This window comes from Hemiscyllium ocellatum, chromosome 17, assembly GCF_020745735.1.
Source record: "Hemiscyllium ocellatum isolate sHemOce1 chromosome 17, sHemOce1.pat.X.cur, whole genome shotgun sequence".
Classification (NCBI taxonomy): domain Eukaryota; kingdom Metazoa; phylum Chordata; class Chondrichthyes; order Orectolobiformes; family Hemiscylliidae; genus Hemiscyllium; species Hemiscyllium ocellatum.
This window is the reverse complement of record NC_083417.1, coordinates 54,940,170-54,956,949: the sequence shown is the minus strand read 5'-3', so window position 1 is coordinate 54,956,949 and position 16,780 is coordinate 54,940,170. Positions and strand designations below refer to the sequence as shown.

The window sequence follows — 16,780 nt, the reverse complement described above, 5'->3', positions numbered from 1 at the left end:
TGAATGAAAAATTTCGGTGTCAATCAGATTTTGTGTATTTGTTATATAATAAAGATAATTTATATAAATGTGGCATGCATAAGAAGTTCCCATGGAAAGTTTCAAAATGGTGTATCTGACTGGTTAGATTTATAGAGTGTTATAAGTTTGATTTGTGTACTTGCTGAGTTCCTTGCTGATAGGTTGTTTTATAGTTCTGAAAATGTGTTGCTGGAAAAGCAGGTCAGGCAGCATCCAAAGAGCAGGAGAATTCTTCAGGAATGAGGAGAGTGTGCCAAGCAGGCTAAGATAAAAGGTAGCGAGGAGGAACATGGGGGAGGGGCGTTGGAAATGCGATAGGTGGAAGGAGGTCAAGGTGAGGGTGATAGGCCGGAGTGGGAGTGGGGGCGGAGAGGTCAGGAAGAAGATTGCAGGCTACGAAGGCAGTGCTGAGTTCGAGGGATTTGACTGAGACAAGGTGGGGGGAGGGGAAGTGAGGAAACTGGAGAAATCTGAGTTCATCCCTTGTGGTTGGAGGGTTCCTAGGCGGAAGATGAGGCGTTCTTCCTCCAGCCGTCGTGTTGCTATGATCTGGCAATGGAGGAGTCCGAGGACCTGCATGTCCTTGGAGGAGTGGGAGGGGGAGTTGAAGTGTTGAGCCACGGGGTGGTTGGGTTGGTTGGTACGGGTGTTCCAGAGGTGTTCTCTGAAACTTTCCACAAGTAGGCAGCCTGTCTCCCCAATATAGAGGAGGCCATATCGGGTGCAGTAAATGATGTGTGTGGAGGTGCAGGTGAATTTGTGGCAGATATGAAAGGATCTCTTGGGGCCTTGGAGGGAAGTAAAGGGGGAGGTGTGGGTGCAAGTTTTGCATTTCTTGCGGTTGCAGGGGAAGGTGCCGGGAGTGGAGGTTGGGTTGGTGGGGGGTGCGGACCTGACGAGGGCGACACGGAGGGAGTGGTCTTTTCGTTACTTTGATAGGGTAGGGGAGGGAAACATATCCCTGGTTGTGGGGTCTGTTTGGAGGTGGCGGAAATGACGACGGATGATACCACCACCAGAGATATATTTCCCTCCCCTCCCCTATCAGCTTTCTGAAAAGACCATTCCCTCCGTGACTCCCTCGTCAGGTCCACACCTCCCACCAACCCAACCTCCACTCCCGGCACCTTCTCCTGCAACCGCAAGAAATGCAAAACTTGCACCCACACCTCCCCCCTTACTTCCCTCCAAGGCCCCAAGGGATCCTTCCATATCCGCCACAAGTTCACCTGCACCTCCACATGCATCATTTACTGCATCCGCTGCACCCGATGTGGCTTCCTCTATGTTGGGGAGACAGGCCGTCTACTTGCGGAAAGTTTCAGAGAACATCTCTGGGACACCCGGACCAACCAACCCAACCGCCCCGTGGCTCAACGCTTCAACTCCCCCTCCCACTCCTCCAAGGACATGCAGGTCCTTGGACTCCTCCATTGCCAGACCATAGCAACACGACGGCTGGAGAAAGAGCGCCTCATCTTCCGCTTAGGAACCCTCCAACCACAAGGGATGAACTCAGATTTCTCTAGTTTCCTCATTTCCCCTCCCCCCACTTGTCTCAGTCAAATCCCTCAAACTCAGCACCGCCTTCCTAACCTGCAATCTTCTTCCTGACCTCTCCGCCCCCACCCCCACTCCGGCCTATCATCCTCCCCTTGACCTCCTTTCACCTATTGCATTTCCAACGCCCCTCCCCCAAGTCCCTCCTCCCTACCTTTTATCTTAGCCTGCTTGGCACACTCTCCTCATTCCTGAAGAAGGGCTCATGCCCTAAACGACGATTCTCCTGCTCTTTGGATGCTGCCTGACCTGCTGCGCTTTTCCAGCAACATAGTTTCAGTTCTGATCTCCAGCATCTGCAGTCCTCACTTTCTCCTGTTTTATAGTTCTCCATACTTTAATGAATGATGCCCAGTCAATCTGTGCTATATGAAACATTTCTTCATTATGTGCTTTATGTCCAGAAGACAACTTCTGTATTACATGGTTTCTATTTATCTCTTACCTACTATTACTTACCACGGTGTCTCCTTTGACTTGCATGTTTAATGTCGTCAATTTTCTTAAGCTTAGTTTTTATTGATTCATTTTTTCAATCATAAACATTCCTGCACCAGGTTGGATGTGCCAGTTGCACATGACGTTATGTAGTTCTACCTAACCTCTCTTGCAGCTCCATGCACTGTGCCACGGTGGCACAGTGGTTAGCACTGCTGCCTCACAGCGCCTGTAGACCCGGGTTCAATTCCCGACTCAGGCGACTGACTGTGTGGAGTTTGCACGTTCTCCCCGTGTCAGCGTGGGTTTCCTCCGGGTGCTCCGGTTTCCTCCCACAGTCACAAAGATGTGCGGGTCAGGTGAATTGGCCAAGCTAAATTGCCCATAGTGTTAGGTAAAGGGGTAAATGTAGGGGTATGGGTGGGTTGCGCTTCGGCGGGTCGGTGTGGACTTGTTGGGCCGAAGGGCCTGTTTCCACACTGTAAGTCTAATCTGTAAAAAAAAACCTAATGTCTACCTGACCTTAAACTCTCAAATACTGCAGATGTTTAAACTTTTTCATTCATGGGAATGTGGGCATCAATGGGCCACATTTGTTAACAATGCCTAGTTGCCATTGAGAAGTTTGTGGTGAGCTACCTATTGAATCACTGTGGTCCATTTACTGTAAGTAGACCAACAATGCCATTATGGAGAGAAGTACAAGGTTTTGACCAAGTGACTCTAAAATAACAATGGTATATTTCCAAGTCAGGCAGGTGAGTGGTCTTGGAGGGGAACGTGCAGGTAGTAATGTTCCCATGTACCTTCTGCCCTAGATGGTAGAGGTCATGGGTTCAGTTTACCGTTCTAAGATTGTTACACTTAAATTTTGATGAATTAAAAACTCTTTTTGAACTCAGCTCCTTGCTTTGTCAAGCCCCCACTTGCTGAAAATCAGAGAATGTATTTAACTGCCAATACAGTCAGTTCTCCTATAACACGATGGTTGCGTTTGTGAGCAACCCCATGTTATGGAAAATCACGCTTAAGGTGTTGGCACTGTAATCGCATTACAGCCAACACATGTTTTAAAAGTTCGCGCAGTAGAGACAGTGTCCGCAATTCATCAATCATGTTACAGTGAATTCGCGTTGACAAAATGCGTGTTATAATTGAACGATCTGTATCTAGAAGATAAAGGCGTGTACTGTACCTTTAGGAGAGAATAAATGCTGTTCTGAACTGAGACCTGACAAGCACCTGTGATGACTAGCTAGCAGTCTGAGAGTGTACTGGAAAATTGAAAATATGTAACATTTGGCTGTGAAATGGATACCTGAGTTGGTTGCAGTTTTGACAGCGGTTTGAATTTAGCCAATCAGTTTAAATTATCCCCCAGGATACTAAAACCCAATCAAGTTTGAATTTAATGTTTTGCCAGCATTGAACCAATGAGATGATCCAGTGTTGGGGATATAAAAAAGGCAGGCATTTTGAAAATCGGACAGAGCAACTGCCATCAACACAGATTCAAGAAATTAGGGAACACTTTCTATCAAACGTACCTTTTCATATGAAACATATTTGCAGTAAAAAGAAAGAAGATGACCCAGGGAGATCTTCAGCTGGAAGAAGACAGACACCAAAGATGACAGCCACTGTATGGGTTTAAAATTAAGTTGATGTGATTTTAATAAGTGTCTCATGGAACAGTATATTGATATAGAGTTGGAGCCAGATAATAAACAGTTAAGCGAAAGGGGAGCTTAGATTTGTGAATAGTTGTTACTTAATGTTCATTTTTAGAGTTTAAAAATAAATTGATGTTATTTTCTTTAAATCGTGGAATTTAGGGAGTTCTCTGTCACTCATAGTTTAACAGATTATAAGGCAGGAGGCAAAGTGAGTTTTTCTGGATGTTTGGTTTCTGGATGTTTAGTTTAATTATTAGAAGGTTCACCGCGTGTTGTAACACTATTGCAGTGTGTTACAAGCTTATGAGCAAGAAGCCCTCATTGCGTTAATTAGACTTCCTGATTTTGTTGCATGCCCAGAAGTGTTCCTTCTCAAATTCAGAAGGCAGTGAAATGAACAGTTCCTTCAATTATTAAACAACATGTAGATACATGCACAAAAAATGCTCATTAGCAGGGACACAATGTAAATGTTATGGTAGTTGTTAACTCCATCTTCGAAGAAAGTATAGTTAGCTATGACCAAGGTTAAGAGGAAGGAATTGGCTCCCCTCTTTTTAGGAGAAAGTGAGGTCTGCAGATACTGGAGATCAGAGCTGAAAATGTGTTGCTGGAAAAGCGCAGCAGGTCAGGCAGCATCCAAGGAATAGGAGATTCGACGTTTCGGGCATAAGCCCTTCTTCAGGATTCCATGGATGCTGCCTGACCTGCTGCGCTTTTCAGCAACACATTTTCAGCTCCCCTCTTTTTAGGCCCTTCTTGGTCAGCGGCAACAAATATATTTTTATTTACTGTTTTAGTATATAATTATCAATATAGGAACAAGAGTAAACCATTCAGCCCTTGAGCCTGTTCTACCATTCAGTGAGATCATGACTGATCTGTGTCCTATATACCTGCCTTTGTCCTATAACCCTTAATACCTTTTCTACACTCTAGTCCTTTAGATATGAAAGTCAATATTGCTTTAGCTGCTTTGCTTATTTTCTGCATCTGCGGTAACCCACAAGTTGCTGCCTGCTGTTTAGAAAAAGACCCACATATTCCTGTTCTTTGTTTCTTGCATTTAACTCAATATACTACTTCCAATCCCATGTACTTTAATTTTACATGTGAATGGCTTATTTGGGACTTTATCAAAAGTTTCCTGCAAGTCCAAATAAACCACATTTGCTGGCTCCCCCTCATCAACTCTACTATTTACATCTTCAAGTAGCTCACCACTATCTTCTCCAAGGAAATTAAAGATGGGCAATGAATGATGTTCTAGCCAGTGATGCCAACATTCCACGAATGACTAAAACAAATGTTTCTACAGTACACTGCAGTTTAGGGCATTAGATCTGCTTATATTATTTGAATGTCACAATCACAGTGAAAATGCACAATTAATTTTCAATGATTATCCTATGACTTTAATACCTGAGACATTCATTCACTCCAAGATTTTTTTAAAGGATACTAATGACCTAAAATAGCTACACGATTACCTGATGAATAAAGGCAACCAACATGAGATACGCAATATATCAAGAGAAAAAGATTGGTGAGTAAAATTATAGATCTCTTACAGTCAGAAGGATGAGAACTTATAATTGGAAACAAAGAAATAGTTGACCAACCAAACACATACTGAGGTTCTGTGTTCACAATGGAGGACACAAATATTCTGGCTGTCTGACAGAAGGCAGAGAGTTGGGATAAAAGGTTCTTTTTCGGAATGGCAGCCGGTGACAAGCGGTGTCCCACAGGGTTCAGTGTTGGGGCCGCAGCTGTTCACATTATATATTAATGATCTGGATGAAGGGACTGGGGGCATTCTAGCAAGTTTGCCAATGATACGAAGTTAGGTGAACAGGCAGGTAGTACTGAGGGAGTGGGGAGGCTGCAGAAGGATCTAGACAGTTTGGGAGAGTGGTACAGGAAATGGCTGATGGAATTCAACGTGAGCAAATGTGAGGTCTTGCACTTTGGAAAAAAAATTAAAGTGTAGACTACCTTCTAAACGGTAAGAAAATTCGTAAAGCCAAAGTACAAAGGGATCTGGGAGTGCTAGTCGAGGATTCTCTAAAGGTAAACATGCATGTTGAGTCCGTGATTAAGAAAGCGAATGTAATGTTGTCACTTATCTCAAGAGGGTTGTAATATAAAAGTACCGTTGTGCTACTGAGACTTTATAAAGCTCTAGTTATGCCCCATTTGGAGTACTGTGTCCAGTTTTGGTCCCCACACCACAGGAAGGACATACTGGCACTGGAGCGTGTCCAGCGGAGATTCACATGGATGATCCCTGGAATGGTAGGTCTGACATACGAGGAACGGCTGAGGATCCTGGAATTGTATTCATTGGAGTTTAGAAGCTTAAGGGAAGATCTAATAGAAACTTACAAGGTAATACATGGCTTGGAAAGGGTGGATGCTAGGAAATTGTTTCCGTTAGGCGAGTAGAAAGGACCCGTGGACACAGCCTTAGAATTAGAGGGGGTCAATTCAGAACAGAAATGCGGAGACATTTCTTCAGCCAGAGAGTGGTGGGCCTGTGGAATTCATTGCCGCAGAGTGCAGTGGAGGCCGGGACGCTGAATGTATTCAGGACAGAGATTGATAAATTCTTGATGTCGCAAGGAATTAAGGGCTACGGGGAGAATGCTGTTAAATGGAGTTGAAATGCCCATCAGCCATGATTGAATGGCGGAGTGGACTCGATGGACCTAATGGCCTTATTTTCACTCCTATGTCTTATTGTCTTATAATATACTAGCAACACTGGGGAACACAGGATTTAGTAAGAGAGGGGAACTGAAGGACATCAGTATTCTTAGTAAAATGGTGTTGATGAGCAATAGGTAATTGAAGGCCAATAAATTCCCAGGCCCTGAAAGTCCACTTAAGGAAATGGACCTTGTAACAGTGGATACATTGGTGGTCACCTTCCAAGACACAATGGTGGTCACCTTCCCTTTCATAAATCCATGCTGACTCTATCCAATCCTATGTCTGTTTTCCAAATGCTCAGCTGTTAAATCTTTTATAATGGACTGTAGCACTTTTCCCTCTGCTGATATCAGACTGACTGGTCTGTGATTCCCGGTTTTCACTTTGCCTCCCTTCTTAAATATAGGAATCATATTAACTACCTTCCAACGTGTAGGACCTGTTTCAGAGCCTATAGAATCTTGGAAGGTGACCAATGTATCCACTATTTCAAGGTCCATTTCCTTAAGTGGACTATCAGGGCCTGGGAATTTATTGGCCTTCAATTATCTATTTTTCATCAACACCATTTTACTAAGAATACTGATGTCCTTCGTTTCCCCTCTCTTACTAAATCCTGTGTTCCCCAGTGTTGCTTGCATATTATTTATGTCCTCCATTGTGAACACAGAACTGCAGTATGTGTTTGGTTGGTCAACTATTTCTTTGTTTCCAATTATAAGTTCCCAACCTTCTGACTGTAAGAGATCTATAATTTTACTCACCAATCTTTTTCTCTTGATATATTGCATATCTCATGTTGGTTGCCTTGATTTGTCAGGTAATCGTGTAGCTATTTTAGGTCATTAGTGTCCTTTAAAAAAATCTTGGAGTGAATGAATGTCTCAGGTATAAAAGTCAAATGATAATCATTGAAAATTAATTGTGCATTTTCACTGTGATTGTGACATTCAAATAATATAAGCAGATCTAATGCCCTAAACTGCAGTGTACTGTAGAAACTTTTGTTTTAGTCATTCGTGGAATGTGGGCATCATTGGCTAGAACATCATTCATTGCCCATCTTTAATTTCCTTGGAAAAGATAGTGATTAGCTACTTTCTAGAACTGCTGCAGCCTTTGAGTTATATGAACACAGACTGATTCAGCATCTGGTGGCTCATGAATGGTGCTGAACATGGTGTAATCAACAGCAAATGTCCCCACTTTAGCAGCTGAAGATGGTTGAGTCTAGGTCCTACCCTGAGAAACTCCTGCATAATGACCTGGAGATGAGATGAATGATTTCCAATAACCACAGTCATCTTCCTTTTGTGCTAGGTATTACTCCAGACAGCAGAGCATTTTCCATGAATTCCCATCGATTCAGTTTTTGCTGTAGAGTTCCTTAATGTCATATTCAGTTAAATATTGATGTCAAAGGGAATCACTCTCACCTCACCTTTTGGGTTTAGCTATTTTTCAATTGTATGGACCAGGATGTAATGAGCATCAGTAAACAGGTTATTCCTAAAAAGTGCCATTTGGTACTAGTGTTGACATTACAATCCTGGGCAATCTTCCACATTGTCAGATAGATGTCAGTGTTATATCTCTATTGAAACTAAAGGCACAGCTAGTTCTGGAATGCAAATCTTCGCCACTGTTTCTGGAATGTTTACAGGACTTAAAGCCTTTGCAGCTGAAAAATGTGTTGCTGGAAAAGTGCAGCAGGTCAGGCAGCATCCATGGAGCAGGAGAATCGACGTTTCGGGCATAAGCCCTTCTTCAGGAAAGCCTTTGCAGTATTCAGTGCCTTCATCTGATTCTTGATATCAGGTGGAGTGAATTGAGTTGGCTGAACATTGGCAGCATCTGTGATGTTGAAGAGCTCCAAAGGAGACCAAGATGGATCAACCACTTGGCACTTCTGGCTAAAAATAGGTTCAACTATTTATGCCTAATCCTTTGCACTGATGTGCTGGGCCTCCCCTTGGAATAGTATGTGGATATTTGTGTAATCTCACCCCCTGTCAGTTGTTTAATCGTCCACCAGCATGCCATAGATGTGGCAAGAGTGTTGATCTTAGACATGACCCATTGTGTACTGCTTACCCTTGTGTATCAATTACTGCTTCTGATGTTTTGAATACACATTGTACCTCCATAACCTGGCTGTCTTGGGGCTGTGCTGGAGATTTGCTAAACCACATGAAGTCACATGTCAGCGTCAACATGGGGGCTTTAAGCTCCTTCTCTCGTATCCTTACCCCAACTCCTCCACGTGGTCTGTCATTATACACAACCCATTGTTAGTCCTGTTAATAGCTATTCATTTTCCTAGGCTGATCATTATCCATTTCTTTGTCTGTCCAACTCTTCTTCTGTCTCCTTGGGCTCTATCTCCACCTATCATTTACTCCTTAACCCCTCCCCACACCCTATCTTCTGTGTAAAAAACAACCTTTTGGCATTGGACCAAAACGTTAACTTTGAATTTTCTCTGTAGATACTGCCAGACCTGCTAATTTTTTTACAGCAATTTCTGGGTTTTTTTCTGATTTCCAACATCTGCAGCTATTTAATTTTTTAATTCACTCATGGGATGTGGGCATCACTGGCTGGCCAGACTTTATTGCCTGTCCCTGGTTGCCCTTGAGAAGGTGGTGGTGAGTAGCCTTCTTGAATTGCTGCAGTCCATGTACTGTTCATAGACTTTCAATGTCGTTAGGAAATTCCAGGAATTTGATTCAGCAACAGTGACATAATGATGATATATTTCCAAGTCAGGATGGTGAGTGGCTTGGAGGGGAACTTACAGGTCGTAGTGTTCCCTGTATCTGCTGCACTTGTTCTCCTTGATGGAAGTGAGCAAGGTTTTGGAGGTGCTGTCTAAGGAATTTCTCCAGTGCATCTTGGAGACAACACAGTGTATGCTCCTGAATGTTTATGCATTTTTAAACCATTCCTTCCTTTACTCCCATCGCTCTTCTCATATTCTGAAAGCATTAATTCATGCAAAGGCATTTCCCTTATACAAACTTATATAATAACCCTTGATGATCTGTTCAACCATGGGGTTATTGCATTTGTAGAGAGCTAGTGACCGTTCTCTTTGTCTATCTTCCTGAACCAGTCTTGTAGTTTGATTTTTCTAACATATTTTGGTATTTCTTTGATTAGTTTCTCTTGTTTCATACCTTGCAATATGACCTCTTTCAACTTCCATTCATTACAGCTATCAGATCTGAGACCAACGTACTGGTTTATTTCTGCTTCCAGGTTTAATATTAATGGCTAAAATCAATTGGTGCATAAATTGGGACTTGAGCTTATGCATAATGGATCATAAGATACCTTGGAGTCAATGCAGCTTGTCACATTGTGTTTAACAAGTAATGGCTTTACGGTTACATGAGAACCATGTGCATGTATTATCTTAATTCCAAAGAGATGTCATAACTGTTACAAAGCCAGGCTGCCTAATAACTTTAATTTGTTTTTTTTTAATGAAAGGTGAAACAATACAAACACAATAATACATTCTAATTGATATATTTACAGCATGACCAGTTTGGCATGTATGCATTGTATAGCAAGAACAAGCCCAAATCTGATGCTCTATTAGCCAGTCTTGGAAACATATTTTTTAAGGTAAGCATTTCACATGATCCACAACATTTTTTCAGTTAAACTGGCCTTAAAAAACCATTATAAACAACTATATTAACCAGTTTTAAATAAGGCCAGTGGGGTTGACCATGATCTTTTGAAATTTGTCGATTTAAAAAGTCAGATTTGATGATGTTGCACTTATGACAAAGGCTTTGAAACGTGTTTCTTTGCTATTTTGTCTTTCTTTTAGTAGACATTGATGTTATTTTATTATACTCCAGCTTCTTTGAAGGAAATTATTTGTTTGATGTCTTCTCAACATAGTGGTTTACTTCTGCTTTTTCTATTCTTTTAGCACAAGCAACTACAACTGGGTGATAAAATGAATCTAGCTTCTTACCTGTTGAAACCAATCCAACGGATGAGCAAATATGCCCTGTTATTGAAAGACTTGATCAAGGAGTGCAGTGAAATTCAGGAGCAAGAGCTCAACTACCTCAGAGCAGCAGAAGAAATGGTTAAGTTTCAGCTTCAACATGGTAATGACTTGCTGGCTATGGATGCTATTAGGGATTGTGATGTAAGTCCGCATTGATTCTTTGATTTCTTTGAAAATGGTACAAATGGAGTAAATAGTGACTATTCATACTTAAGAGAAATTTTTATGAAATTGCAGATGAAAGACTGTTAAATAAAAGTTGAAAATACCCAGATTGGAATAGAAACTAGGTAGGTGACCACAATTTAAGCCAGTATTCAGAAAATGGTATTTCGGCCTTTATTGAGAGGGATTGAAGATAGAAGGTTTGGAATCATTCTGACTGCATAAATGATGGTAGGGTTACATATGGACAGCAATGTGCAATTTTGAACTGTCTAGTAGAAGGGATATAAAAACCTTGAGTGATCAACCATGATTCACCAGGAATTTGGAATGGCTCAAACAACTAAAGCTATATTATATCAAATTAAGATTTGATGTGAAGATTTTATTCTGGTTGTGCATCTTAAGTGGTTCATCACCTCTTCAATATTTCAGAAGGGGATTCCTAATGTAATGAAGTATGATGAAAAAAAAAATGATTTACGTAGCACCTTTCACAATGTCATAGCCTTCCCAGACAATAAAGTATTTTTGACATATATTTACCTCAGTTGGCTAGGTGGTTGAAATATAATGCAGAAGAACACCAGCAGCGTGCGTTGAATCTCTGTACTTAAAGTATTTCTTAAAGAGTTGTTTTCTTGCCTTGCCTTGCCTTGTTAAGATATCATGGCTGAAGCTATGTTTATCAAGCAGTGGGCAACAGGGACTCCACATAGAGGGCAAGAGTGGCTGTTTAGGAATCTCAATAAGTATTCAAATCTTTCAAGGTGTATGTTTCGTCAGTGTCCATTAATACTTTAAATATTATTAGAAATGAGAATGGAAAGCTATTCTTTTTGCCGTCTAATTTCGAGTTAAATCTGTTAAGCCTTGTGGTAGTTAACAAGCAATGAAATGTGATCTTGGGAAACTAAAAACAATTACAAACTAAAAGACAATTTATTTCCACAAAAGATTATACATGTTTATACATTAAAAATATTTTGAAATAACCTGGTTACACGAAACTGATAAATTGGCATTACAAGTAACGTATTTAAATTGTATAAAAACAGGTGAACCTGAAGGAGCAAGGTCAATTGGTTCGTCAAGACGAGTTCATTATCTGGTTTGGACGCAAGAAATACCAGCGACATGTCTTTCTGTTTGAAGACCTCATTCTTTTCAGCAAACCCAAGCGGATTGAAGGTGGATTTGATGTTTATATCTACAAACATTCCTTTAAAGTAAGAAAATGAATATATTTCTTTCATATAAATGCAGTTTGTTACAAATGTGTTGTTTATAAGGTTGCTAAATGTTGAGACTATGAGCTCTGTTTTGTATTATAGTTTGGGATGGTATCCTTAAATCTCTTTATTCTAAAGACATTCTGTATCTTTAAATTTTTGGTAAATGCAGGAGGTTATTCGACATATACTAGACCATTTCTGACAGCAAACCTGGGTGATATAATGATGAAAAATCAAACTGTCTCTAATTATATTCCTGAGATGGAAGTGCTAGACATTTTTACCTGGGAACACTGGCAGCTGTTCTAAGTCCACATGAGAAGACTTCCAAGACGTAGATAGGTGTTCTCATATCAAGTTGTAGACAGTTGTGGTGGACTCTATTCCTTTTTACAGATGAAAAGGACTGATGATCCAAGATAGTTATTTAACACTTCTAATTGGATCCAAAGTGAATGTGTTTCTTGTTGCCATGAAAAAGAGTATATAGGAAATGATTTTGAAATCAGACTGCAAGTTTCCCTGTCAATCCAGACATATTGCAGATGTCAAAGGCAGTTCCTGTTTTTGGTCTTGTGCAGCCTATAGCTGACTGCGAGTTGAACAGCAAAAAAAATAATGTTAGCTCCACCTGCCCTAAAACAAGGAAAATGCTGACTATCATTTACCATTGTAATATGGATGGAAGTTCATGCTCAGTTTGAAAATGGAGTCTGTGAGGAGTTGCAGTTAATCCATGCTGAAAGATTTGCTTAGCTAGAGTTAAAGAGAGAGTCCCTGGGAAGTCTCTTGTAATTGAATGTAGAATTGGAAAAGGAAAACAACAGAAGCAAACTTTGGATGCTGTGAAACGTTTTTGATTGCTTCTAGGAGATTGGACTTCTGCATAAGAGACTGAGTAATGCAACAAAATTGGGGTTTTCAGTTGTCATCAAAATTAAAAAGAGCTAACTTTTTTCAGTAGTTCAAAGCTACTAGCAGGAAGCTAGTGATGTACAACAATAATGTCCTGTTTGCTAATAATTTAAATGGGAACTGAAGCCTTTCTCAAACTGTTTCTTTTTTAAGATGAATATAGGTTATCAATAGCAACAAAAGTAGCAATTGCTGGAAAAGCTCAGCTGGTCTGGCAGCATATATGGAAACATGGAGGAAGGGCCATTCGACCCAAAATGTTAATGATTCTGCCAGACCTGCTGAGCTTTTCCAGCAAAGTCTATTTTTATTTTCAATTTTCAGCATCCACAGTTCTTTCGGTTTTGTTTTATAGATTATCAGTATAGTATTTAGTATATAATGCAATTAAAGCTATTGATAAACAATTGAAAAGCATGCCACAAAGAGAGCAGTTTGTTAAGAGAAATGATGTATCATTGGCCAATAAACTATATAAATTGAATATCAATAAATGTTGTTTAACGTTTTTTCTTTCATAGACAGCTGATATAGGTTTAACAGAAACTAGTGGTGAGAGCAGTGTACGTTTTGAAATATGGTTTCGTCGACGGAAATCCAATGATACGTATGTTCTTCAGGCAAGTTCAGAAGAAGTAAAACAGGCCTGGACAAAAGATATATCAAGTATCTTATGGCAGCAAGCGACCAGAAATAAAGGTAATAAATTTACAAAGGTTTGTTATTCTAGGTTAGTATTTTCATGATGAGCTTTGCCAATGTGTTTCTGTTTTGTCTGAATAATAGCATCTACAAACTTAGCTTACATTCATTCAGCTATCTTTAACATAATATTCCAAGGCACATTTTAGAACAAAGCTAGTAAGTAATTAACAGAAAGGTACAGATGTTGGAAATCTGAAATTAAAACATAATATACATTTCCAAGTAGAGGATGTGCCAATTGTCATATTAGCTAAAGACATTCTGCTTTTTGCCCATGTTTGAAGTGAATACTGTTTCCGTTGCAATTTAATAAGGAAACAAATAATAATTTCAAGTTCCTGTTGCAAAATTAGTTTGCAGAGGGAAAGTTTGGCTCTGGAGAAGAAAAAGGTAAGGAGCTCAACACGATTACCGTCCTAATAGGTGCTGTTCCAAATCAGCCCTTCCTGAAGAAGGACTTATGCCTGAAACGTCGATTCTCCTTCTCCTTTGATGCTGCCTGACCTGCTGCACTTTTCCAGCAACGCATTTTTAAGCTCTGATCCCCAGCATCTGCAGTCCTCACTTTCTCCTAGCTGTTCCAAATCAATCTGCTATTTCTTTCCAGTGTCATCCCAAACCCCAGTCACTTCTTCCAAACATGAGTCTACAATGTATCTTTTCTAAAAACAGAATGTCTCTCCCAAGTCCACACCCATTAGTGACTTGCCTGGCTTTTTCACATCATGTCATTTTTAGTGCGGACACTAGATGCCCAAACTCAAGAGCACCCCCTCTTCTCACAACAGAATGACATTCCCAAGTTTCCTGACAAAAAAATTGATGTCAGTAGTGAAGTAGCTGTTCAGAGGCCGGCATCTCATCACCAATCACCCTTTATTCACAACTGCATAGCCTTTGATAATCGCACCACCTGTCATTGAGTCAGGCATTCAGAGCACATTCATCCTTTTATGTCAGGCAGGTCTCCCTGATTCGACTAGATTATCAGTCTTAATCAGGGGACTCATATTTTGGACTTGAGCTTACAATATGGACTAGAGATATTGCAGTGGTGAAAGCTGAATGGTCATAAAGAGAATGTTATGGGCTTTGAAGCCATCTGTGTATCAGACAGAAAATGGGTTTTGCACAACCTGATCAGCCTAAGATGGGGACAAAGAGGGGTGGCAGGAGTCAACTGCTTTATATTGAAAATATTGTTAATCCGAATAAAAGTGGTGAACTGATGTCGTTCATATCTACGACTTATTGTCACAGAAGGCTATTGAGGCCAGGTCATTGAGTATATATAAGACTGAGGTAGATAGGTTATTGAGTATCAAGGGGATCAAGTGTTATAGAGAGAAGGCAGGAGAATAGGGTTGAGAAACTTATCAGCCATGATTGAGTCTGCTCCACCATTCAATGAGCTGAATGGCCTAATTTTTGTTCCTATGTTTTATGATCTTATAGTCTATATGATGAATATCTGTTTCAGAAGTACGAATGCAGGAAATGGTGTCTATGGGAATTGGTAATAAACCATTCTTGGACATCAAGCCAAGTGAGGCTGCAATCAATGATCGAGCCATTGATTATATTATGAAAGGCAGAGGTAAGTTTTCTGAATTAGTTTACTGACATGGGTCCAATAATCTTGATGGACAAAGAAGCGAGTTGCAAATTATACTAAACTGAACCTTAAAACAGCTTTCTGAAAATTCAGACCAATTCAATATGAATGCACAGTCTTAGTAAAAGATTGGAGAATAAGCAACTATGAAGCAAAATCTCTATTATCGGTTATTAAAATCTATACTTGCTGTAGTGTTTTTAACTGCATGTATATTTGGATGTTGATAACTCTGAAGAGATTTCAACCTAGATATCAATACACTGATTTATCCAGTTTTTGTTTGTTCAACGAAAACTCAGTCTTCAATAAAAATTTCAAACAAAATATCTTGCTTTTAACTCCTTAAAGTATTATTTAAGCAATTGTGTGATTTTTATTGGTAATTGTCCATTCTTCATGCCTTTGAGAATCTTGCACTTCTTACAGGAGCACGGACCAGAGCTTCAATTGCAGTCTCCTTATTCGATCACACTAACCCATTTAGAAGGACACAGAACATTTCAAGTAACGGCAGTCCTTCAGCTGGTTGTCCATCCTCATCCTCACTGTTGGGACCACTGAATCTCCATATGTATACTAACCAGACATTGCTGTCAGGGGTAAATACTGAACGTCCATTTGATGTCAACACTTGTATTGAGGAGGATGAACTGGAACATGAAACAAGCAGCCAACCCTCCATGAGTAAGTGTTACAACCCTAATAAACAGAAAATCTTTGCACATTTTTAAAATATTATTTGTTGACTCCAGTGGAAAGTTAAGTTGGGTGGGATATAAAACCATGCAAGTGGTGAGATAGGTTGAAATTGGCATCATTTAGCAGCTGTAAAGTCAGCATCTCCCTAATCCATTCAGTTTCCCACCCTCGGGATAAGTTAAAATTGCCCTCATTGTGTCTTTACTTTCAGAAATTCCTGTGAACGATAACATGAAACCGAATAATAACATTGTACATTAAACTCAATTCCTTTATTCCTCCTGTGGTTCTCACGTGAGAGTATATACAGGTCGTCCTCCTCTAACAGATTTCGTTAACACGCGTTTGCTATAATGCGATGTGAATGCTATTTGGATAATGCAAACTTTCTACTGAACGGGTCTAGCAATCTTATACAGCAGGGTTGTAGAAGAGCACAACTGTTGCATTGTAACAGAACGACCTGTACATGAACAGTCTCCCGAAATACACACACATTGTGCAGTGCAGTCAGTATGTGATGGTCTTAGAATACTTTATTTTTTGGAAAAGATTGTGGCTTCTTTTGTCTACTGTTGAGATTGATTAACACAGTATGTAGGATATTGTCGGTGCAAAGCATGAGGTCTGAGTATATTAATGTTGACTGAAAAAAGACAAAGATCTGCAGTTGCTGGAAATCAGAAACAAAAACAGAAAATGCTGGAAAAGCTCAGCAGGTCTGGCAGCATCTAAAGAGAGAAACCAGAGTTAGCTTTTTGGGTCCAGTGACCTTTCTTCAGACTGCTCTGTCATCACATGGACTGCCACTACAAACAACCCATTGTCAGCTACTAATGGTCTTCGTTAGCAGCTGTTGATTCTCCCACACTGACCTTTACCCATTCCATTGTCTGCCTAGTTGCTGTTTTCTTCTCTCTCTCTCTCTCTCTCTCTTTCCCTCCCTTCCGTCCCTTCAGGTTCTATCTCTACCTATTATTTCTCACTTCTACCGCCCCAT

The 16,780-nt window shown here is 40.3% G+C and overlaps 1 protein-coding gene across 1 annotated transcript in view; it reads left to right on the top strand.

The window, feature by feature from the left end:
• LOC132824083 (puratrophin-1-like) overlaps positions 1 to 16,780 on the top strand; it is a 146,835-nt gene that overhangs the window by 112,677 nt on the left and 17,378 nt on the right. Inside the window, exons 14-19 of the mRNA XM_060838353.1 lie at positions 9,954 to 10,043; positions 10,360 to 10,584; positions 11,667 to 11,837; positions 13,280 to 13,457; positions 14,944 to 15,060; positions 15,508 to 15,765. Of these exons, the coding sequence (XP_060694336.1) occupies positions 9,954 to 10,043; positions 10,360 to 10,584; positions 11,667 to 11,837; positions 13,280 to 13,457; positions 14,944 to 15,060; positions 15,508 to 15,765 (1,039 nt within the window). The remainder of the gene's footprint in view (positions 1 to 9,953; positions 10,044 to 10,359; positions 10,585 to 11,666; positions 11,838 to 13,279; positions 13,458 to 14,943; positions 15,061 to 15,507; positions 15,766 to 16,780) is intronic.